The sequence below is a fragment of the Ranitomeya imitator genome, chromosome 1, assembly GCF_032444005.1.
Source record: "Ranitomeya imitator isolate aRanImi1 chromosome 1, aRanImi1.pri, whole genome shotgun sequence".
Classification (NCBI taxonomy): Eukaryota; Metazoa; Chordata; class Amphibia; order Anura; family Dendrobatidae; genus Ranitomeya; species Ranitomeya imitator.
In genome coordinates this window covers 573,552,825-573,576,721 of record NC_091282.1, presented here as the reverse complement: position 1 = coordinate 573,576,721, position 23,897 = coordinate 573,552,825, and the positions used below count along the sequence as shown (strand labels likewise).

Sequence of the window (23,897 nt, the reverse complement as noted above, 5' to 3'; positions counted from 1 at the left end):
GATCACATTTGCATGAAGAAGACCCTGCAGATCCAACAGCAAGGACTGAGGTGTGGAGACTGTAGGGAGGCAACTGTCAAACGCTGAAGGGGAGGACTCTCGAAATCTAGCCTCAATCCGTCCCGTATGGTACCAAGAACCCACCGGTTTGTGAAGATGGTTTGCCACTGGGCAAGGAAACCCGAGAGTCAACCCCCAACAGGAGAGCAGTCATTGTTTATCAGGGGTCTGCTGATTTTGGGGGACAAGGATATTTCTGCCTTAACCCCCTTTTGGGTAACTCCATCGTTCTGTTTTACTTTTCCCCTTGTACTCCCTCTGGGAAGATTGATCACAAGAGGGATGAAAAAAAAATTGTTTCTTTGAGCTTTTCTGTTCTGGAAGAGATTTTTTTTTTATCTGTAGCCTCGTCTAAAATGTCATTAAGGGCTGGGCTAAACAGTCTCCCTGAAAGGGAATACCGCAGAGCTTAGTTTTGGAGGGAAGGTCACCCCCCCATGACTTAGGGTACCGTCACACTAAGCGACGCAGCAGCAATACCGACAACGATGTCGATCGCTGCAGCGTTGCTGTTTGGTCGCTGGAGAGCTGTCACACAGACAGCTCTCCAGCGACCAACGATCCCGAGGTCCCCGGTAACCAGGGTAAACATCGGATTACTAAGGGCAGGGCCGCGCTTAGTAACCCGATGTTTACCCTGGTTACCAGCGTAAACGTTAAAAAAAACAAACACTACATACTTACCTTCAGCTGTCTGTCCCCGGCGCTCTGCTTTCCTCTGCACTGTCAGCGCCGGTCAGCCGGAAAGCAGAGCGGTGACGTCACCGCTGTGCTTTCCGGCTGGCTGGCGCTGACACAGGATGCAGGAGGAGTGCAGAGAAGCAGAGCGCTGGGGACAGACAGCTGAAGGTAAGTATGTAGTGTTTGTTTTTTTAACGTTTATGCTGGTAACCATGGTAAACATCAGGTTACTAAGCGTGGCCCTGCGCTTAGTAACCCGATGTTTACCCTGGTTACCAGTGAAGACATCGCTGGATCGGTGTCACACACGCCGATCCAGCGATGTCAGCGGGAAGTCCAGCGACGAAATAAAGTTCTGGACTTTGTTCAGCGACTAACGATCTCCCAGCAGGGGCCTGATCGTTGGTCGCTGTCACACAACGATTTCCTTAACGATATCGTTGCTACGTCACAAAAAGCAACGATATCGTTAATGATATCGTTATGTGTGACTGTACCTTTAAGCCATACTGCTCTCCTAGATGAATTGAAGAGGACTGCTGATCTTGCCAATATACGGACGGACTCAGCCGAGGAATCCGCCAGGAACCCAGTTGCTTTCTGGAGTAGGGGAAGAGAGTTGAAGTACCTCCTCCCTAGAAGTCCCCTGAGTAAGGTGATTTTTTAACAAATGTAGCCAGCGGAATAAAGACCTGGCGACACGTAGAGGCTACGTTAATTTTCAGCAGATTGGTGGAGGTGTCCCACAATTTCTTTAACAAGCTTGCAATTTTATGATCCATGGAATCCTTGAGCTGGGAAGAGTCTTTGAAAGGAAGAGCCGTCCTTTTAGTTACCCTGGACACCTGCACACCCACCTTGAGGATCTCCCATAACGAACAATTCCCTTCCAAGCAGGAAGCAGAAGGGGGAAATGGGTAGAAAAAAACCCAAAACAGACCATGAAGTCCACAATTTAAAATATAAATAATCTTTATTAGATACAGTATAGAAAACAGGTGAGGACACCGTGCCGCATGCCCTCTTGAAGGAGTGCTTCTGGAACGTGAGTCGGGGTGGGCGCACAGACCCCGGGAACCTTGACGGTTGCTTTCTATCTAAAGGTAATCACATTCATTCCCCTGTGGTTAGAATTTCTGCCTTTGATGGCATTGGGTCTCTTATACTATAAGCAATTTTGTTTGTCTAATTTTGATATTCATTCACCTTTCTACCTCTGTAGTTGGTAGTTATGCTGATTAAAGTCGTGATTTTGCTTATTCCTTCCAGCGGGAAGCAGTCTCTTAACTCTGAAGAAACACCAAGTCCTTTTTCAGGAAGGCCCCATTCATGAAGGAGAAGGTTCTCAATATTCTCGTGTATGGGAAACCCTTTTTGGTCCTTAGATTTTAGCCCCCCGAACATTTAGTCTTGTACAGACTTTTGCTTCCTCCTCCACTCCATGGTGCTTCTCACCATACCAATCAGCTCTTCCATATCATCAGAAGAGAAAGTCTTAGTTACTCACCGGTTAACGGTGTTTCTCGGAGTCCATGACAGCACTACGGAGAGAGGGGATCCGCCTTTCAGGAACAGGAAACCTACAGATACATAAGGGCGGCACCTCTCCCACGCATCAGTTGGTTTACAGAGCACAAGAGGACCATGAAGGTTAATAGCATTACATAATAAACCATGATACAATAATAAACTATTTACTACCCGTGAATTATATAAATAAAGGAAGAGGTGTACACCCAGAACTTAAGAAGACGGAAGGGTATGTACAGGTGCTGTCATGGACTCCGAGAAACACCGTTAACCGGTGAGTAACTAAGACTTTATCGGTCGTCCATGACAGCACTACGGAGAGAATTACAGAGAGTACCTAACTAGGGAGGGACTACAGCTTGCAGCACCCTTACACCAAAAGAGAGGTCAGAAGAGGCACCCAGGTTCAATCTATAGTGGTTATAGAATGTGTTTGGAGAAGACCAAGTAGCAGCCTTACAAATTTGGTCGATCAACAGCTCCAATCTTTCCGCCCACGAAGCTGCCATAGCTCTAGTGGAATGCGCTTTTAGACCTTCAGGCGCCGGCTTGCCCTTTGAGACGTATGCCAGCGAGATAGCCTCCCTGATCCATCTAGCTAGAGTAGATTTCTATGCTCTATGACCTTTCCTACTACCCTGATAGGACACGAATAGGGCGTTATGCATCTTCCAGGGCTCGGTTACTGCTAGATATTCCAGGATACATCTTTTTACATCTAAAGTGTGTAGCTTCCTTTCCTTATCGTTAGTAGGATTGGGGAGAAAAGATGGAAGAACTATTTCCTGTGTTCTGTGGAATCTGGACACTACTTTAGGAAGATATGCTGGATCAGGGGACAGTATTACTCTATCATCCCTAAGCTGCATGTAAGGGGGAACCCTGGATAATGCTTGGATGTCGCCTATCCTACGTGCCGATGTTAGGGCCACCAGGAAGGCTACTTTAAGGGATAGATTTTTAATAGAGGCTGAAGTAATTGGCTCAAATGGGGCCTCTGTCATGGCTGAGAGGACTAGGTTCAGGTCCCATGGCATGACCCTATTCTTTACCATTGGCCTAGACCGTTTTGTCACCCTGATGAAACTGCTGACCCAGTGATTCTCAGCAATGTTGCAGCCAAAGAGGGCCCCTAAGGCTGATACCTGCACTTTAAGAGTATTTGGGGATAACCCCATATCTAACCCCCTTCTGTAAGAATTCCAAAATATGGTCTATTGGTATTGACTGACCAGCTATTACCCCCGAGTTCTGAAGAAATCTCTTCCAGATCCGGACAAATTTTTGTGGTGATTATTTTTCTGCTCTTCAGCAGAGTGTTAATGAGGCCCGGAGAGAACCCCCTATCCTTTAACAGCGCCCGCTCAAAATCCACACCGTCAGATGAAGGCCAACCGCCCGAGGATGGTAGACTGGGCCCTGGGATAGGAGATCCGGGATGTCTGGCAAGACCCATGGGTCGGATATTGACATAGCCCTTAGGCATGGAAACCACGTCCTTCTGGGCCAGAAGGGGGCAATTACTATCACTGTGGCCTTGTTCTTCCTGATTTTCCTCACCACCAGAGGAAGCAGAGACAGGGGAGGAAAGGCGTAAGCTAGCCTGAAGTTCCAGTCTATGAGGAGGGCGTCTACTGACAGGATTTTCTCTGGGGTTCAGAGAGCAGAATTGTGTCACTTTTCTGTTTCCTTTTGTGGCAAACAAGTCTACCTCCGGTTGACCCCACCTTTGCACGATGAGGTTGAAGATTGAGCCATTCAGGGACCACTCTCCCTGCCTCAATGTGTTCCGGCTTAAGAAATCCGCCATAGTGTTTTCTGCTCCCCTTATGTGAAGAGCCGTCAATGAGAGAAGATGTTGCTCTGCTAGCTGGAACAGACGATCTGCTACGCACATTAGGGATTTGGAACGGGTCCCGCCTTGTTGGTTTATGTATGCCACGGTGACCCGAATGTCCGAGAATACCCGCACATGGTGGCCCTGTAGATAGACAAGGAGTGATTTAACTGCCTGTTCCACTGCCGGTAACTCCTTCAGGCTGGAGGACATTTCCATCTGACACTGATCCCAAAGCCCCTGGACCAATATATCCGCCATGTGAGCCCCCCACGCAGAAGGGCTAGCGTCTGAGGTGACTATATGAGTTACATTATATTCCCAGGGGACCCCCGAGGACAGGTTCTCTCGGTCTAGCCACCACTCGAGGATTGCAATAGTGTCTTGGGATAGGGTCAGCAGGCTCTCCAGACATCCCCCCAACCTTTTTTGTTGTAACAGCACCTTGTCCTGAAGTATCCTCATATGATACTGGGCCCATCGGACCGCTGGAATACAGGACGAGAGAGAGCCTAACAGAGACATGGCTCTTCGTAGGGACATGGTGGGGTTTTTTGAGGCATTCAGCACCTGAAGGTGCAGGCGATCAATTTTCTCGTGAGGCAAACAGCATTCCTGAACCTGGGAATCCAAGGTCAGGCCTAAAAAAAAACAAAAAAAAAAAAACCCAGCACCGTCATGGGCTGTAACCGTGATTTTTTAACGTTTAGCATCCACCCCAGATGCTCCAGGGTCGACATTACTTTATGTAACTGTTCCAGACAGTGATCCCCCGTTTTACCTACGATAAGGAGATCATCCAGGTAGGGGATTATTAGAATGTCAGACTTGTGTAGGTGTGCCATAACTTCAGCCATTACCTTGGTAAACACCCGAGGGGCAACCGATATACCAAAGGGGAGGGCCCTATACTGGAAGTGTCTGACTAACCCATCCAACCGCACCGCCACCCTCAGGAATCGTTGGTGTCCTGCATAAATGGGGATATGGTAATAGGCGTCCTTTAAATCCAATACTACCATAAAGCAGTTTTTAAACAGTAGCTTTATTGCGGTGTTAATAGTCTCCATTTTAAATGATTGTACGATCAGGAAATTGTTAAGCGCCCTAAGGTTAATAATTGTTCTGAAAGAGCCGTCAGGTTTACCTATCAGGAATAGAGGAGAGTAGAATCCTCTACCCTGTTCTCCTTCCGGAACCTCCGAAAGGACATTCTTATTGAGCAGGTCGTGAACTTCCGTTTCCAGGGACGCCTGTTCCGCTGGAGAGGACCTGAGAGGGGTGATTCTGAAGAAGTTCTGAGGGATAGAGGAGAACTCTAGCCGCAGACCCGTAGCTATTATTCCCAAAATCCAATCGCTACTGGAGATTTTGGACCAGGCCGGGTAGAAGGCAGAAAGTCTACCTCCCACCGGGACGACTAGTCATTGGGGTGTTTTTTTGACCTCACGGGAAGGCTCCCGACGTCCCCCACCTCCAAACATAAATCCAGTACCTTTCTTCTTTTTATCGTCCCATCTGCTCTGGTCTCTAGCTGGTCTCCTTCGGAAGAACCTCTTCCCTGCGAAGGGACGCCTGTAAGAAGTGGTCGGTAGACTGGGAAATTTCTTCTTCTCGTCTCCGGCTTTCTCCAGCAGTTCGTCTAGGACTGGACCGAACAGGTATTCCCCTTCGCATGGGATAGAGCACAGACGGGATCTGGATTGAAGGTCACCCGGCCAACATTTCAGCCATAGGGCCCTGCATGCTGCGTTTGACAATCCTGCCGCTCTAGCCGCCATTCTTGCAGAATCTGCAGATGCATCCGTGAGAAAGGCAGCGGCATTCTGAATTGTTGGCAGGAATTTTAACATGGATTCTCTGGAGACTCCCTCTTCCAATTTGGACCCTAGTTGATCCAGCCAGACCATCATTGATCTGGCTGTACATGTCGCAGCTACTGCAGGCCTTAGGGCACCTGCCGATATCTCCTATGTTCCTTTAAGAAATGAGTCAGCCTTCTTATCGAGAGGATCCTTTAGGGAAGCCATGTCATCAAAGGGAATTGATGACTTTTTAGACGCTTTAGCCACCGCTGCGTCCAATTTTGGTGCTTTATCCCACGTATTCACCAGGGGGTCCACAAAGGAATATCTGCGTTTAAAGGCCGGTGGAAAGGAGCCTTTTTTCTCTGGCTTTTTCCATTCTCTTTTGATAAGGTTCTGAACCTTGTCATTAAGCGGAAATGACCTACGCATTTTTGGGTCTAGACCGCCAAACATTAGGTCCTGCGCTGAAAGTTCTTGCCTTTCATCAGCCACCCCCATGGTGGATCTAACTGATTTGATCAGCTTGTCCATCTAGTCCAGCGGGAAACAAACGATTAGAATCCTCTTCTGAAGAGGATCCCGAGGAGACAGAGGTGTCTGAATCATTCTCCCTTCTAGGGCCAGCGGACGAATCCGAATCTGAGGCGCTAGGCTCCCTTCTTTTGGAAGGCTCCCCCCGGGACAGGGATTTCAGGGAATCCTTCACCTCCTTCCTGATAATCTCCCTAAGGTTTGATGTAAAATCAGGAGACTCTTCCGCCACCTATGGGAGTGGAGAAAAAGGCTATGTAATTCACCCGGTGCTACCGCTATACAGTGTTCCCATCAATCTATTCCCTACCGTCTGCCGCACACACGACTGACAAAGTCTTTTAGGGTAGGCGTCTGGCAAAGGGCAAGCGCATAGTGCGCACTCCTTGTTTTTTACTTTACCAGTGCATTTTTTCCCCTAAGGAAATAAACATAGGAAAAGACTGCATCAGGGTACGTTCACGTTCTTACCCAGGCAGTAGCAGTAGGTACCGGATCACTAAGGGGGGGGGGGGTCGGTCCAGATCCTGTTGTCTAGATCTGCGACTGGGCTGATTACTGCGTCCGCGGGTCTTCGGCTGGGGGTTCGAATGGGACTTCTCCGAGGATCTGTCCTGCTCCTGCTCCAGCAGACCGACGGCAGCTTCCGGCTCATCCATAGCTGCAGATGGGCATACAAGCAGCCCTGCAGCATTCTGTTCGGCTATAAATAGCCCTTCACCCGGATCCGGAACATGTGCAGCTGTGTGGCCGAATCAACCCCCCCCACGTGCAGGACACTCCTCCACCCCCAATCGCCCTCCCCCCACAACCACCGCATGCAGGACAGCAGCGCTGTAAGCAAAAAAAGCTGCCAGCGTTTGACTTCCGGTCCCGGCCCCGCGCGTCACTTCCGGTTTCGGGCAGTGCATTCAGGGACGCTCCCGGAAGCCGGGGACGGCTCCGCCGGACCCCCCAGCCGCCCGCCGCTACACTACCACCGCCCACGGCCGCAGCACAGTGGCGATCGCGGCAGAAGCCAGCGCCCGACCCCCGGCTCCGGTCCCTCCCCCGAACCGAAAGGAGCGCACAGGGCGCTCCCGGAAAGCCTGCACCGCACTGCACTGATGGGGGATCAGAGGCGGGGAAGACCGAGGCCCAGGAGGGTGAACGGACCTTGGGGGGGGGGAGGGGGGGACATGCTCACCTCGCTGCCACTGGGGATGGACCTCCTCCGGACGTCGCTGCAGCCTGCACCGCTCACTGTCGTGGTGTCCTACCCGTACCCACCGTGGCACTTACAGGGACCCGCACTGCCCGAGGTAGGAGACCCCCTCGCTACCTGGGTCGGACAGCCAGCCTGGGTGTTGATAGGAGAACAAAGTCGTATCTGAAGGGAATCCTGTCCTCCAGGAACAGGAAACCAACTGATGCATGGGAGAGGCGCCGCCCTTCTGTATCTGTAGGTTTTCTGTTCCTGAAGGGCGGATCCCCTCTCTCCGTAGTGCTGTCATGGACGACCGATAAGAGGTATTTTTTATTATTGGGTCTGGAGGTGGAAGTGGAACCCTCATTCTCCCAAATGTCCTCCGAACCAGAGGTATGGATCTCGCCTGAGTCAGAGTCTGATTCCACAGGTGCAATTCGCCTCTTAGGAGGTGGTTGTGGTATCAGGGTTTGGGAAAGTGTAGTCAGAGGATTGATCCTCTTGGTTTATGAGGGTTTTGACGATGTCCAGGAGAGTGGGCTGTTCAGTACGTAATAGGTCATCCATGCAAAGCTGACAGAGCTTCTTATATGCAGAAGGAAGTCTGGAGGCACAAATACCACACTTGTGGCTGGGCAACTTATCCTTTTTAGGGGCAGGGAGCTCGTCTCCCTAAAAAGAGAAAAGGTATACTACAACATAAGGTTATACCCTGGACAGTAAGGGACCCACATCCGCTACTTAAAGTAGGAGGGTGAACACTGGGCTCTGCAGAGGCAGAGAGTAAAGGTTTGTCGCCATCCATAGGTCAGTCAGTCATCAGTCACAGAGGGATACAGACAAATAGGCCTTGCCTGAAGGCATCCCCAGACCAGGATGTTAAAGGATTGAGGTCATAGCGTAATTGAGTGCTCTTCCTCCCTGTGGTCCGAAGGGGGTAGGGGAACCCGAAGAGGGCATCCCAAACACTGCTGGCTCCTAGAAAACACTGGCCAGCGCACGCTCCAGCGTGAAATGCACATGAACAAACCGGAAGTGCAGGCGACATCACTTCTGGAGGGAGGAAGGTCCCGGGGAGCTACAGGAGGACCCCAGCGCACGTCACCGCCCTGCCTTATCCCACAAGGAGGCGCAGGAAGGGCGGGAGAGGGGGTCCCCGAGTCACACAAGAGCTATGGAGACGGAAGCAGCCACCGGAGGAAAGCGGAGCCCCCGACCTCAGTTGCCCAGCATGTATCGGGAAGTGCTCCCGATTGCCGGCCACAGCAGCACTCTCCAGGACCTCTTCATGCCCCATAGGGGACAATAAAAACACTGGTGGCTAGCTAAAATCTAAACCAACCAAGGTATCATTTTATTCAGTATAACGGCGCCGACCTGCCACTGTTTGCTAGAATGCACAATCCTGCTGACAGGTTCCCTTTAACAGTAAGTAACTAAGACTTTCATATAGACAAGTATATCTGATCTTTTATTTCCTACAAGCATTGGAGCGCAACTCTTCATAGGTTCAACTATATGTAATATTTAGTAACCATATGCCTGCACATTGGTCTTTGCAACTTCTACAGGAATTTTGGCTTTTATTGGTTTGTGCATAGTAGATCCTAAGAGATGGGTATTTCCTGTTATCTTCATGATTTTTAATACTTTGATCTATATTTGATGCAATAAAGCAGGGGTCCCCGACCTTAGCTCGGGAGCCACAAGTAACTCACAGTCCCATGAATTGTAGCTTGCGGCTGTCTGCCAGCTTGGTGCATAAGCTCCAGATTTAATAAACTGGTATGAAGAGCACATCTCAAAATGGTGAACTTTGTGAGTAGCCCTGCACAGAAGAGCAGATCTGGGTACACATACATCTACTGGTCTTGGGGGGTTTAGAGATAATTTAAGTATGGTACGCTGGAGACAGGATGATACTACCGGTCAGAGGAGGTGCTTGAAGATGGATGTGACTGTTGGGAGTGCATGATGGGAGAATGCTGAATGTGGTGGGTACCCCTGGATCTTGGTATACTGCTGTAGGGTGATTTGCTTTAGGAAGCTTTGGTTATTATACCCATAATGGGGGCTTTGGTTGCCACTACTGCGAGTGGGACAGGAGCTGGATGTGGCTCGCGACCCTCTTACGGAGCTGAATGTGGCTCTCAAGGTCAGAAAGGTTGGGGACCACTGCACTAAAATCACTTCTGATAACTGCCTTACTGAGATGTTAAAAAGGCAGCAAGTGTCTTTCAGACTTCCAAATACAACCGTATAGAATAGCATTTGGTCTCGTATTTATCAATTTGACAGATTTCTGTTGTAAAACTATACAACTCATCTGTGCATATTTTTAGTAGATGCAATTTAAAAATCCATAAAGACCTATCCAGGGAGGGAACTGATCACACTCAAATTGAATGAGATTCAACGTAAACCTCAATTGAAGTAAGGACCTCCTTGCAATGACCAGGTAATTACAACAGGAGATCTTTTCTGAGACTGAGCCTCTAGCACTGGGATAGGTTTATTCAGAGGTGGGGAAAGTACTTCCAAGGCAAGAGCTTCCTCTGTTTAAAGGGCTAGCCGGAAACACTTTAGAGCCAGTGGTCAGTGATGAATATTATGGTTTGCATCGATACGATATTTATGGGCGATATATTTTCATTGCCGTGGTGAAGAGACTAACAACTCATTCACCCACATCACCATAGGGCCGTTCTAACACCTCCAACTTAATATAGGCCAGCTCAATGATGCTATTCACGCCATGTTTCATCTGCTATAGAAAGGTGAACTCTGGATGGGAAACATGACCACACTATCTTCTGCCTGAAAACTCCAGGGGCAAAGACATCTTGAAAGATGGATTTCAAAAAATGAACAGACCTAGCATATCCCGAACCTAGTCCTAACATGGGCTCACCAAGGGGAGGTATGTGGGTGTAGTCTTCATCTAATACAAAAACCCAAATTCTGCTTTTTATCTTGTAAATTCTGGAAGTTGCAGCTTGCTGTAGTTCTGTCAGTTTTCCTAAGGCGTTCCTCCCTCAGCTAAGTTCTGAGACATTTCTGCGACATCAGGTTTAGCACTTTGTATTTTTTTTTTTAATGTAATTGCATATACCTTATTGTTTTGCTCCTATTTTTATATTTTAAACATTGCCTACACTTCCAGATTAAATGTATAAAAAGTAAAAGTAACTGACACAAAGGAAGTGGAGGGCTGCCGGTCTTGGAGGCCTACTGCTACAAGCAACACATGGAGACCCAACCAGGAGTCTACACACTTCTAAAAATTGGAGACAGACACTACCAAAGTGGCATCCCTTTCACCAGAATAGTACTAGTATAATGGGGACTGACATCTTCCATTATAGCCAATCCAGCAGGTGGAGACTCAGCCAGGAGTGTTCAAATTTCCAACAAATTGGTGTTAACATCTGCAGCAGGCGCAAAAGCTCCACTAAAGATATTGCAGACTGCAATTACGCAAGATCAATGCAACACACTAACTACAAAATCGCCTAGTCTGTACAGTCTGATTTGGGGTGCAAGAGGCCTTGGGGATCCATGACTTGTTCATCTCGATGAAAGTTAGGCAGCCTACACTTTCAGGGGACAGCAGACTTCATTTATCCGTCAGGACACCACCAGCAGCGCTGAAGACCTGTTTTGAGAGAATGCTGGCTGCCGGGCATGATAAAACCTCCAAGGGATAAGGGTTTGGACCCCTTCACATTTTGGTCTTCAAAAATGGATGAGTGGCCTGAGCTCGCCTGTCACACCTACCAGGATGTGACCCCAAGAACTGTCATTAAAGGGCCACTGTCACCCCCTCCAGCCGTTATAAACTAAAAGAGCCACCTTGTGCAGCAGCAATGCTGCATTCTAACAAGGTGGCTCTTTTAGTTTTGTGTTCATGTATTACTAAAATAAAGCGTTTTGAAACTTATCCAAAATACCTGTCTTTGTACATGGAGGCGGGTCTGAAGCCTCCTCTGTGAAGCGCCCAACTGCCGTCACTCATCTCTTCTGGGGCGATGGTCGCCGCCCCATGCGCGCTGTTTTCTTCTGAAATCCGGTGCCTTCGCTGTGCATGCCTGCCTGCCTGGGGCAGGCGCAGTGAGAATTGGCCGTCATAGATCTCAGATGCCGGGTTCCTGACTGCGCCTGTGCGGGCAGTGCGGTCACCCTGTTACTGAATCCCCGCCCCACACTGTGTTATGCATTATGCACAGTGCGGGGCTGGGATTCCTGGGCAGATTCCTGCACAGACCGACGCTGGAAGGCGGGGAACCTGGGGGAGCGTCTGACAAGCGCAGTGCGCATGCCCAGGAATCCCAGCCCCGCACTGTGCATAATGCATAACACAGTGTGGGGCGGGGATTCAGTAACAGGGTGACCGCACTGCCCGCACAGGCGCAGTCAGGAACCGGCGTCTGAGAGCCATGACTGCCAATTCTCACTGCGCCTGCCCCAGGCAGGCACGCACAGCGCAGGCGCCGGATTTCAGAAGAAAACAGCGCGCATGGGGCGGCGACCATCGCCCCAGAAGAGATGAGTGACGGCAGTTGGGCGCTTCACAGAGGAGGCTTCAGACCCGCCTCCATGGACAAAGACAGGTATTTTTGAAAAGTTTCAAAACGCTTTATTTTAGTAATACATGAACACAAAACTAAAAGAGCCACCTTGTTAGAATGCAGCATTACTGCTGCACAAGGTGGCTCTTTTAGTTTATAACGGCTGGAGGGGGTGACAGTGGCCCTTTAAGCAAGACGTCCCACTGCAAGGATCTAGTTTGAAATGGAGCCCACCGGACAGCTTGGATACAGGAAGTTAGTGACCCAAGGAGCAGCATCGCCCTTTTAAGGGACATAGAGGGACTGTTCACAGCCCTCAACACCTGGTGTTGGATGCTTTCAAAATTTGTTAGCCAGCAGCCGACACTCCTGAACCTCAGAATCTAGCACTCACCCCAAGAACTCCTAGGCGTTATAGACGTGACTTTCTAAGGTTTAACAGCCCACCCCCAGGAGTCATTGAGATGGTTTCTTATGATCTTGGGAAGAGTTTCCAAACATGAAATCCCTACCTTTCCTCCTATCATCCCACTTGGTCCGGTCTCTGGAAGGCCTTCCATGGCTAAATCTCCTGCTCATTTTCAGCCATAATGCTCTCCGGGCTGCATTCGAAAGGGCTGCAGCTTTTGAGGCCAACCTGACCGCTCACGCTGCTGCATCAGAGAAGAAAGCAGCAACACCTTGTATCACTGGTAATGTCACTAGAATAGTCTCTCTAGAAACTCAGCTGGGTTTTTAGTTTTATTCCAGGATGATGTGACAGACCTCAAAAGGATCACTTTTAAAAGTTGGGAACCAAACCTTTCTTCTCCAGATACATCATACCTAATAAGCAAGGGTGAATACATTAAAGGGAACCTGTCACCCCGTTTTTTGAGATTGAGCTATAAATACTGTTAAATAGGGCCTGCGCTGTGTGTTACTATAGTGTATGTAGTGTACCCCGATTCCCCATGTATGCTGAGAAATACATTACCAAAGTCGCCGTTTTCGCCTGTCAATCAGGCTGGTCTGGTCAGGTGGGCGTGTTCACAGCGCTCTTTTCTTCCCCAGCTTTCCGTTGGTGGCGTAGTGGTGTGCGCATGTCCAGAGTTCCGACTTCCCTGCGCCCACGTGAAGACACAGCGCGCGATGTAAACTCGGCTTTGGGAAAATGGCCGCCGCGATCTCTAATGCGCACGCGCGGCTGCCCGCGGCCATTTTCCTGAAGCCCCGTGCAGCAGAGCACTCCATCTGCGCACGCGCGGCCCCAGGAAGATGGCCGCCCCCACCGATGCAAGGGATTACAGCGCAGATCGCGCGCCGTGTCTTCACGTGGGCGCAGGGAAGTCGGAACTCTGGACATGCGCACACCACTACGCCACCAACGGAAAGCTGGGGAAGAAAAGAGCACTATGAACACGCCCACCTGACCAGACCAGCCTGATTGACAGGCGAAAACGGCGACTTTGGTAATGTATTTCTCAGCATACATGGGGAATCAGGGTACACTACATACACTATAGTAACACACAGCGCAGGCCCTATTTAACAGTATTTATAGCTCAATCTCAAAAAACGGGGTGACAGGTTCCCTTTAAGGCCACTGCTTAGCAAACAAAATATTTATGGTGTGGCTGGTGACCAACGGTATCCTAATCTTCAAGACACTTTAGTTAACCATTGCTCTGGCAAAATTACGTGGTTTTATTTGCATTTTTACAATGGAGGTGGCAAAAAAAAAAGCACATGTGGCACTAGCCCAGGTCACTTTAATCATTTTACTGATTAACTACTCACGATTTGACATACCATTTAACGTGTATTATGTATTAAAGCTGTAATGACCTTTAAGCTCATTTCCACTGGCATCAACAGCATCCTGTTAATACTTCAGACTCCATCTGCCATTATTAGGCTGAATTTCGTGATGCCCACTGATAAGCACACAGGACCTCGAGGGCAGACAACATTCGAGATGGATTCCCTTATGACGACAATGCAAAGAAAGGTTGAATATGAAATATCAAGGGTATATTTTTGGAGACCAAGTGAGAAAACATTCATTACTAGTGATGTACTCGTTGCTCGGGTGGTCTCCGAGTATTTATGACTGCTCGGAGATTAAGTTTTCATTGCCTCAGCAACATGATTTACAGCTATTAGCCAGCTTGATTACATGTGGGGATTACCTAGTAACCAGGCAACCCCCAGATGTACTCAGCCTGGCTGTAAATCATTCAGCTGCCATCATGAAAACTAAATCTTCGAACACTAACAAATACTCAGAGGTTACCCAAGCGTGCTCAGGAAAACCCAAGCAAGAGTGCACTCGCTCATCACTACTCATTACCCCCCCTGAAAAAAATACAGTGAAGAAGCTACTAAGTACAATTAGAAATGCACACAAGTACTTGCATCTGCTCACATGGTAGGAATGTACAATGGAGGTAATATGCAGGATGCCTTTAGATCAATGAGACATTTCAGTTATGTTCACAGTACCATCATATTTTTGGTCATCCTCAGCACCATAATGCATGGCAAGCAAGTACAGTCTTTACAAAGCGTCTCTACAAATACAATCTGAACTGCAGGATATAGGTTGAAGAGCACCCCATTTACAGTATATGTCCCCAGGTTTCATGCATGTATACTTTTGCCACCATGCTTTCTGGTCTAAATATAATTTACCAAAGCTATAACCATTAGTAGCCATTAGTGACTTCAACATCCCCACTGATACCCTTCAGTCAGCAGCCTCCAAACTTCTGTCCCTTTCTTCATCTTTTGGACTTACTCAGTGGTCCTCCGTAGCCACCCACACAGACGGACATACACTAGACCTGGTCTTCACCCATCTCTGCTCTCTATCTAACTTCACCACCTCCCCTCTCCCTGTATCCGACCACCATCTGCTCATCTTCTCATCCTTGTCCTCCTCACCGGTCACCCACGTCCAGCAACATGCGCACCCTGCAGAAACCTTGCACACCTAGACACCCACACACTCTGACTATCCTACCACTGGCATCCATAACCTCACTCCATGACAGACAGTGCCGCTGCTTTCTACAATGCCACTCTCGCATCAGCTATTGACACAGTTGCCCCTCTCGTTCATGGCAGAGTGCGACGTATCAATAGACAACCCTGGCACAACAACACCACTAAAAAGCTTCAGCAAGTGTCCAGGGTTGCAGAGCAGCACTGGAAGAAAACACATCCGCAAGACGACTTCACTGCATTCAAACAGGCAACACTCGCTTTTAGGGCTTGTTTTCACTTGCGAGGAACACGTCCGTGTCTCGCATGTGGAAATGAAGCTCTGGTGCCGGCACTGTGGAGCGGAGCGTGCGGCCGCATAGCAACAAATGTGGCCGTACGCTCCACTCCACAGTGCCGGCACCAGAGCTTCGTTTCCACATGCGAGACACGGACGTGTTCCTCGCAAGTGAAAACAAGCCCTTAAATTTGCCCTCACCTCTGCTAAACAGGCCTACTTCACAACCCTCGTATCTTCCCTATCCTACAACCCCAGTTATTCAAAACCTTTAACTCCCTCCTCCGGCCCCCACTGCCCCCTCCAACCTCCCTCATCTCTGCTGAGGACTTTGCCACACACTTTAAAAATAAGATCTACCAAACAAGGCAAATCTTCGTTGTTCAACCACCACAACCCCTTTGTATACCAGACCAATGCCCAAACCCCATAACCTCCCTATCCAACATCACTGAAGGGGGGATTAATTGTCTCCTCTCCAAATCACACCTCACCACCTGTGCACCCGACCCCATCCCACCTCCTCCCCAACCTCACCACCACACTTATCCCATCCCTAACCCACCTCTTCAACCTTTCACTAACTTCTGGCACCTTCCCTTCTGCTTTTAAACATGCCACAATCACGCCTTTCCTTAAAAAGCCAACCCTCGATCCAACTGCTATGTCCAGCTATCGCCCAATATCACTGCTCCCATTTGCTTCCAAACTCCTGGAGCAGCACGTCCACACAACTTTGCTCCCACCTCTCATCTAACTTGCTCTTTGACAATCTACAATCTGGTTTCCGCCCCCATCACTCAACTGAGACAGCCCTGACCAAAATTACTAACAACCTACTTACAGCTAAAGCTAACGGACAATACTCTGTACTCCTCCTTCTAGACCGGTGCTCTGCTTTCGACACAGTTGACCACTGCCTCCTACTTACTACAGATCCTCTCCTCCATTGGCATCAAAGACCTTGCCCTATCCTGGATCTCCTCATACCTTTCCAACCGCACATTCAGCATCTCCCACTCCCATACTAACTCCTCATCATACCGTCTCTCTGTTGGAGCCCCCCAAGGCTCTGTTCTAGGATCCCTACTCTTCTCAATTTATACACTTGGCCTGGGACAACTCAAAGTCCCATGTTTTCCAGTACCACCTTTATGCTGATGACACTCAGATCTACCTTTCTGGGCCAGACGTCCCCTCTCTGCTGTCCAGAATCCCAGAGTGTCTATCAGCCATATCCTCCTTTTCCTCTTGCTTCCTCAAATTCGATGTGGACAAATCCGAACTCATGATCTTTCCTCCATCTCATAGAACTTCCTTACCTGACCTATCGCAATTAATGACACCACGCTTTCCCCCGTACTGGAAGTCCACTGCCTCGGAGTAACCCTTGACTCTGCTCTGTCCTTCAATCCGCACATACAAGCTCTTTCCACCTCCTGTCGCCTCCAGCTCAAAAATATCTCTAGAATCCGTCCTTTCCTCAAACGTCAATCTACTAAAATTCTTGTGCATGCCCTCATCATCTCCTGCCTTGACTACTGCAACATCCTTTTCTGTGGCCTCCCTGCTAACACCATTGCACCTCTCCAGTCCATTCTTAACTCTGATGCCCGACTAATTCATCTCTCCTCGCTACTTTTCTGCTTCCCCCCTCTGCAAATCTCTTCACTGGCCCCCATTCCCTCAGCGTATCCAGTTCAAATTACTAACACTAGCCTACAAAGCCATCCACAACCTGTCTCCTCCATACATCTCTGAACTAATCTCTCGATATCTTCCCTCATGTAATCTCAGGTCCTTCCAAGACCGCCTTCTCTCCTCCACACTTATTCGCTCCTCACCCAACCGCCTCCAAGACTTCTCCCAAACATCCCCCATCCTCTGGAATTCTTTGCCCCAACACGTCCGACTATCAACCGCATTTGGATCCTTCAGACGGAACCTGAAAACCCACCTCTTCAGGAAAGCCTACAGCCTGCACTAACCCCGCTGCCTCCTCACCACTACCGAAGCCACAGCCTCACCAACACCGGAGCTCCTGCAACCCTCAACCTATTGTCTCCATCCCCACCATCCTGTAGAATGTAAGCCCGCAAGGGCAGGGTCCTTGCCCCTCTGTATCAGTCTGTAATTGTTAGTTTGCTTACTGTAAGTGATATCTGTAATTTGTATGAAAATAATAATACTAATACTACTAATAATAATTATTAATACCCAGTTTACAGGTACAATTAGCAAAATGCGCATGTAGATATAACTACAGATTTACCACAGTTTATAACCCTTTCAAAGCCAAAGAATTTGTTATAGAAATTTATGGAGTTTATGGCAGGCAATATTCAATTTTATCTTGGAATTTTTTTTTTTTTTAAAAGAAAGAAACCGTTTAGTTATACTGCCAAGAGCCCAGCACAATTGCTTCCAGCTATATTTTTCACCTAAATGCAGCTGTTTCAGAGAAAAACGTTTAACGAGATCTTTTACAGTTGACGGACGGCCTCCTATACACACAGATCTGTCATCCGCATCCAAGACTTCTCCCGTGCTTCCCCCATACTCTGGAACTCTACCACAACACATCAGACTCTCGCCTACCAGAGAAACCTTCAAAAAGAACCTGAAGACCCACCTCTTCCGACAAGCCTACAACCTGCAGTGATCCCCAACCTACTGGACCGCAGCACAACTTGCTCTACCCTCTCCTAGTGTATCCTCACCCATCTCCTGCAGACTCGGCTCTCGCGGCAGGGTCTTCCCTCCTTCTGTACCTGTGTGCCTTGTTTTTTGCTCATGTTTAGTTGTATTTGTCTATATTTGCCCCCTTTTCACATGTAAAGCGCCATGGAGTAAATGGCGCTATAAAAATGTACAATAGTAGTAATAATAATAATAATAATAATAATAATGTTATCCATATCAGTGCAGGGAGAAAAGAGCCAGAAGGCGAAGGAGATTGAGACTATGTGCACACATTGCAGATTTGCCTGTGGAATTGATTTGATGCGGATATGTATGCGTTTTTGTAAGCTAAATAAAGATCTATTTAACAAAAAAAAAAAATTGTGATGTCATTTCTTGTCCAACCTCTTTGTTTACATAGTCCATTGAATAATGTTTACACAGACATACTGTAGATAGATCTGCGCCCATACACTTACTCCTTCCTCCAGCGTTTCTCGCACTTAAAGGGCCACTGTCACCCCCTCCAGCCGTTCTAAACTAAAAGAGCCACCTTGTGCAGCAGTAATGCTGCATTCTAACAAGGTGGCTCTTTTAGTTTTTGGTGCATGTATTCCCAAAATAAAGCCTTTTATTACTTCTCCAAAATACTTGTCTTTATCCAGGGAGGCAGGTCCTCACCCCCCTGCTTGAAACGCCACACTGCCGTCACTCAAATATTCAGCGGCTCCGGGCACCGCCCCCTCCGCGCTGTTTTCGCTTGAAATCCGGCGCCTGCGCTGTGTACTACTGTGTGGGGCAGGCGCAGTGAGCTCTGGCCATCTGACGTCACAGCCAGGATGCAGACTGCGCCTGTGCGGCCGCCCTGCCTAGGAATCCCAGCCCCGCACTGTGCATAATGCATAACACACTGCAGGGCTGGGATTCCCAAGGTGGGTGTCCGCACTGCCCGCACAGGCACAGTCTGCATTCTGGCTGTGACGTCAGACGGCCAGAGCTCACTGCGCCTGCCCCACACAGTACTACACAGCGCAGGCGCCGGATTTCAAGCGAGAACAGCGCGGAGGGCGCGGTGCCCGGAGCCCCTGAATATTTGAGTGACGGCAGTGTGGCGTTTCAAGCAGGGGGGTGAGGACCTGCATCCCTGGCGAAAGACAGGTATTTTGGAGAAGTAATAAAACGCTTTATTTTGGGAATACATGCACCAAAAACTAAAAGAGCCACTTTGTTAGAATGCAGCATTACTGCTGCACAAGGTGGCTCTTTTAGTTTAGAACGGCTGGAGGGGGTGACAGTGGCCCTTTAAGTCCGCTGCAAAACCGCAAACCTTTTTACACCTGCGGTTTTGCGGCGGATTGGCATGACACAATGGAAGTCAAGGGGTGCATGCCCCATAAACATGCAAAGAGCCAAAAACACTTAAGGTACCTTCACACAACGATTTCGTTAACGATATCATTGCAACATCACGCTTTTTGTGACGTAGCAATGATCCCGCTAACGATCTCGTTATGTGTGACAACGACCAACGATCAGGCCCCTGCTGGGAGATCGTTGGTCGCTGGGAATGATCAGGACCTTTTTTTGGTCGCTGATCACCCGGTGTCAATCGCTGGATCGGCGTGTGTGACGCCGATCTAGCGATGTGTTCACCTGTAACCAGGGTAAATATTGGGTTACTAAGCACAGGGCCGCGCTTAGTAACCCGATATTTACCATGGTTACCATTGTAAAAGTTAAAAAAAAAAATTCTACATACTCACATTCTGATGTCTGTCACGTCCCCCGCCGTCAGCTTCCCTGCATTGATGTCAGCACCGGCCATAAAGCAGAGCACAGTGGTGACGTCACCGCTGTGCTCTGCTTTACGGCCGGTGCTGACGGTGGGGGACGTGACAGACATCGGAATGTGAGTATGTAGTATTTTTTTTTTTACTTTTACAATGGTAACCAGGGTAAATATCGGGTTACTAAGCACGGCCCTGCACTTAGTAACCCAATGTTTACCCTGGTTACCCGGGCACTTCGGCATCGTTGAAGGCAGTTCCAACGATGCCGAAGTCTTTCCCCGGATCGTTGGTCGCTGGAGAGAGCTGTCTATGTGACAGCTCCCCAGCAACCACACAATGACTTACCAACGATCACGGCCAGGTCGTATCGCTGGTCGTGATCGTTGGTAAGTCGTTTAGTGTTACGGTACCTTTAGTTGCAGTCCAGATAACATGCATTCGTAAAGAGCCTAAAACAAAGGGCCAGTGTGCCAACAAGAACCTGTCATGAGCAGACACACTGAGAATTAGCAGCAGGGTGAATAAATGGCGCAGCAAGGCTGCCTCTGCTGAAGAATGCAAGCTATTGAAGAGTGCCAGCTGGAATCACATGCCATGTCCCAAGGCGGCCAAACATTTTAATAAAGAGGATTATTAACAGGCCAATAGGCTTTCTGTACTCAAAGTTTCATTGCATGAGCAAGTCACATGTAATTAGATTGACTGTACTAAAGAAATGCCGTATACTGTCCCAATAAACAAGAAAATGGCAAACATTCATCAACTAAAACGTAGAACTCATGGTGGATTAGTGATGTATACAGAAGAAGACAACCCCTCACAGCTAGAGCAGGTACTGACAGAGGCCTGTACACACTCATGTAGGGAGCTGGACTGGTCGGTGTGCCCTTAGCAGGCAGAACTAGCACCATGGATATGGGATTGGCTACGGCTTACAAGGAGTCCTTGCAGCGAGGAAAGCTGCCACACAAGGGCATTTTGCTAATATGGCAAATAAGGTTAAAGGATTGGTACAGAATATATATATATATATATATATATATATATATATATATATATATATATATATATATATATATATATATATATATATATTTCTACAACTACATTGATTCGCAGGCACAGCAATTGCTTGACAAGGATATTGTCGGAAAATGAAATTAACTGTTATTTTGCATTGCCTATATAGATAGTGCCATCATATTCTGCAGCGCTTTACATACATTATCACTGTCCCCATTGGGGCTCACCCTCTATATTCCCTATTAGTATGTGTTTGGAGTGTCAGATGTCCTTGGTGGGGTTTGAACCCAGGACCCCAGAGATGCAAAGCAGCAGTACTAACCACTGAGCCACCATGCTGCTATGGCATATTATGACACCACAGTGAGGTCAAAACTCAAGGCACCCTACCCAAGTCTGAGAATGAAGAGGCCACAGATAAGGTTTATGAAGGTTTTTCTCTGTGCAGCATCACGTCTGGTCGCCTGAGGTCCATTCACTAACCAGTGCTGGCTGCAGAAGCCTATACAGTAGGGGGCTGCTGTGCACAGAGTGCAGCCCCCTTATCTTTAGGATTGGTTTGGACCTCAGCTGTCAGAGTTAAATCATATCCTAGAGGCGTGCTATTACATGAAGAATGGAATAACCCATGCGTTTCTATTAGAATAGGCATTTTCTGACTTTCACCAAGTAATTAATTACAGTGATGTCAATAAGATGTAACTTTTAGGCTGTGTGCACACGTTGCTGATCTTTCGAGTTTTTTCCCAATAAAAACGCTATAAAACCACAAAAAAAAAAAAAAAAAAAAAGCATACATTATGCATCCCATCATTTTTAATGAATTCTGCAATTTTTGTGCACATGATGCGTTTTTTTCCCGCAAAAAAAAAAAAAACCATTGCGGTAACAAAACGCAGCGGATTTCCCACTATATAATGCATTGGGAAGTGTCCGGAAAGATCCGCAAAAAAAACGCACCAAAAACGTAGTAAAAAAACGCATGCAGATTTCTTGCAGAAAATCTCAGGATTTTCTCAGGAAATTTCTGCAATAAATCCTGAACGTGTGCACATAGCCTTAGTCAATGGTCTCTTCAGAGAGGAAGAGGACTAGAACTCTAGCGCCACCTATAGGAAGTAGCAATCCTAACAGTCAATGTTCACCCTTTACCGAGCCTTGTCACATGACTTAGGATAAGAGCCAAACCAGAATCTCAATTAGCAGACAGTTTCAGGGTGCTGCCCCTCATCAGCGCAAAGTGTGAGATCTGGCGTAGGGGTAACGTTTCTCCTCGCGGAGAGCAACATGTTACGCACGCGCCACAAGGAGAAATGTTACCCCTTGGATAAACCTTTAGTCAACAAATGGAATATACTCAGTGTGTTGTAATGCTGCTTTCAGAGCATTCAGTAGTGAGAGCCCAGCATTGCAGGCGCTGGGCAGGTCAGAAAATGTCTGGGTCCCCTAAACTGGTGGAAGAACTTATGTAACCCCAGCTCAGAAGCCTGCTACTGCTCCCCCATCCACAGACACGGCAGGAGAGCACTGCTTACAGCCCAGCAGGCCGGGGCTTCTACTCAGTGACCGCAAGCCGCGCAGGGCCCTGGTCACACCACACACAGGAACCGCCGCTGGGGTCACCGCACCACAGTGTCCTCACTGCCCTCTAACCGCTTACCTGAGCACTCCGCCCCGCTCCAGCTCAGGACGAGCAGCACGGCAGCGACTAACAGCCCGGACCCCTTCATGTTGCAGAGCGCCCCGGCCTCACACAGGTCACCGGCGTCCTATCTCCTCACCGAACGGCAGCCAATGGCGACGAGGAGCAGGTCACCTGCTTCCTTAACTCGGGGGGCGGAGCGCTGCTCTACGCACTTCCGGTCTTCGCCAATGTCCTCACGTACTGGTTGGGTGTAATGGCTGCAGCGTCCTCAGATCCAGTGTATACCAGACGAGCAGTGTGCTGTCTCCTCCAGTGGGTGGCGCTGTGACTGGCAATGCTACACGCTGACGCTAGTGTGGGGCTGCGCGTCATAGACACTGTTGCCCCATAAGGCTACGTTCACATTAGCGTTCCGCTAATGTGCGTCGCTGTTGCGTCGGCGACGCAGCGGCGACGCGCCCCTATGTTTAACATAGGGGACGCGTGCGTTTTTTTGGGTGCGTTTTTCGACACGTGCGTCGTTTCCGAGTTGCATTTTTCGTGCGTCCGATTTTCGTCAAAAAACGACGCACGCGTCGCAAAACACAGCGTTTTTGCGCGCGTTTTGTGCGCGTTTTTTGTGTGTCGTGCGTTGCGTCGCCGACGCACCGGCGCGCAACGCTAATGTGAACGTAGCCTAACCTTGTAATTTTTTAGGCCCATCCTCAGGCTTGTCAGGTGATGAGTTACTGATCAGTGGGCTGCGCTTGGCTCTCTCTAGCAGCCCCATAGAGGAAGCTTGGAGCGGCCGTCAAGTACCTGCACCAGGGCTGCCACCAGGAATTTCCGGGCACCATATTGGCAAAAGTTCAGGCCCCCTTGAGCCTCCGCCCCTCTAACCTTCCTCAGTCCCACTGCCCACTCTTGGGAAAGCTCCACTTCTGCACCACATCCTCAGCAATCACACATTACAGTTCCCATCACCAGATGACATAGCAGCAGCTTTTGGACAAGAGATTGTTTTTTCCGCCACCACAACAAGGTAGACTCTTTTGGCAGGGTCCTACTCTAACCTAGGAAACATTTCTTAAAATATCCAATACAATTTTAGGTATATTCTTATCTATTTTTCAATTTTTAAAATGACCAATAATACCATTTACAAGGGTCAAATACCTCCACACCATGACCAGACAGTGACACCATATTACCACCACATAGTGACCTATAATACCACATACAAGGGATAAATACCACCATGCCATGACCAGATCAAATATTACCACCACATAGTGACCTAATACTGAAATACTGA

At 48.5% G+C, this 23,897-nt stretch overlaps 1 protein-coding gene across 1 annotated transcript in view; it reads right to left on the bottom strand.

Moving 5' to 3' along the window:
- The window catches only part of BSG (basigin (Ok blood group)), a 48,231-nt gene extending 25,334 nt beyond the window's left edge, over positions 1-22,897 (bottom strand). Inside the window, exon 1 of the mRNA XM_069767828.1 lies at positions 22,619-22,897. Coding sequence (XP_069623929.1) covers positions 22,619-22,688 — 70 coding nt within the window. The 5' untranslated portion in view covers positions 22,689-22,897. The remainder of the gene's footprint in view (positions 1-22,618) is intronic.
- Between the last annotated feature and the right edge of the window lie 1,000 nt (positions 22,898-23,897).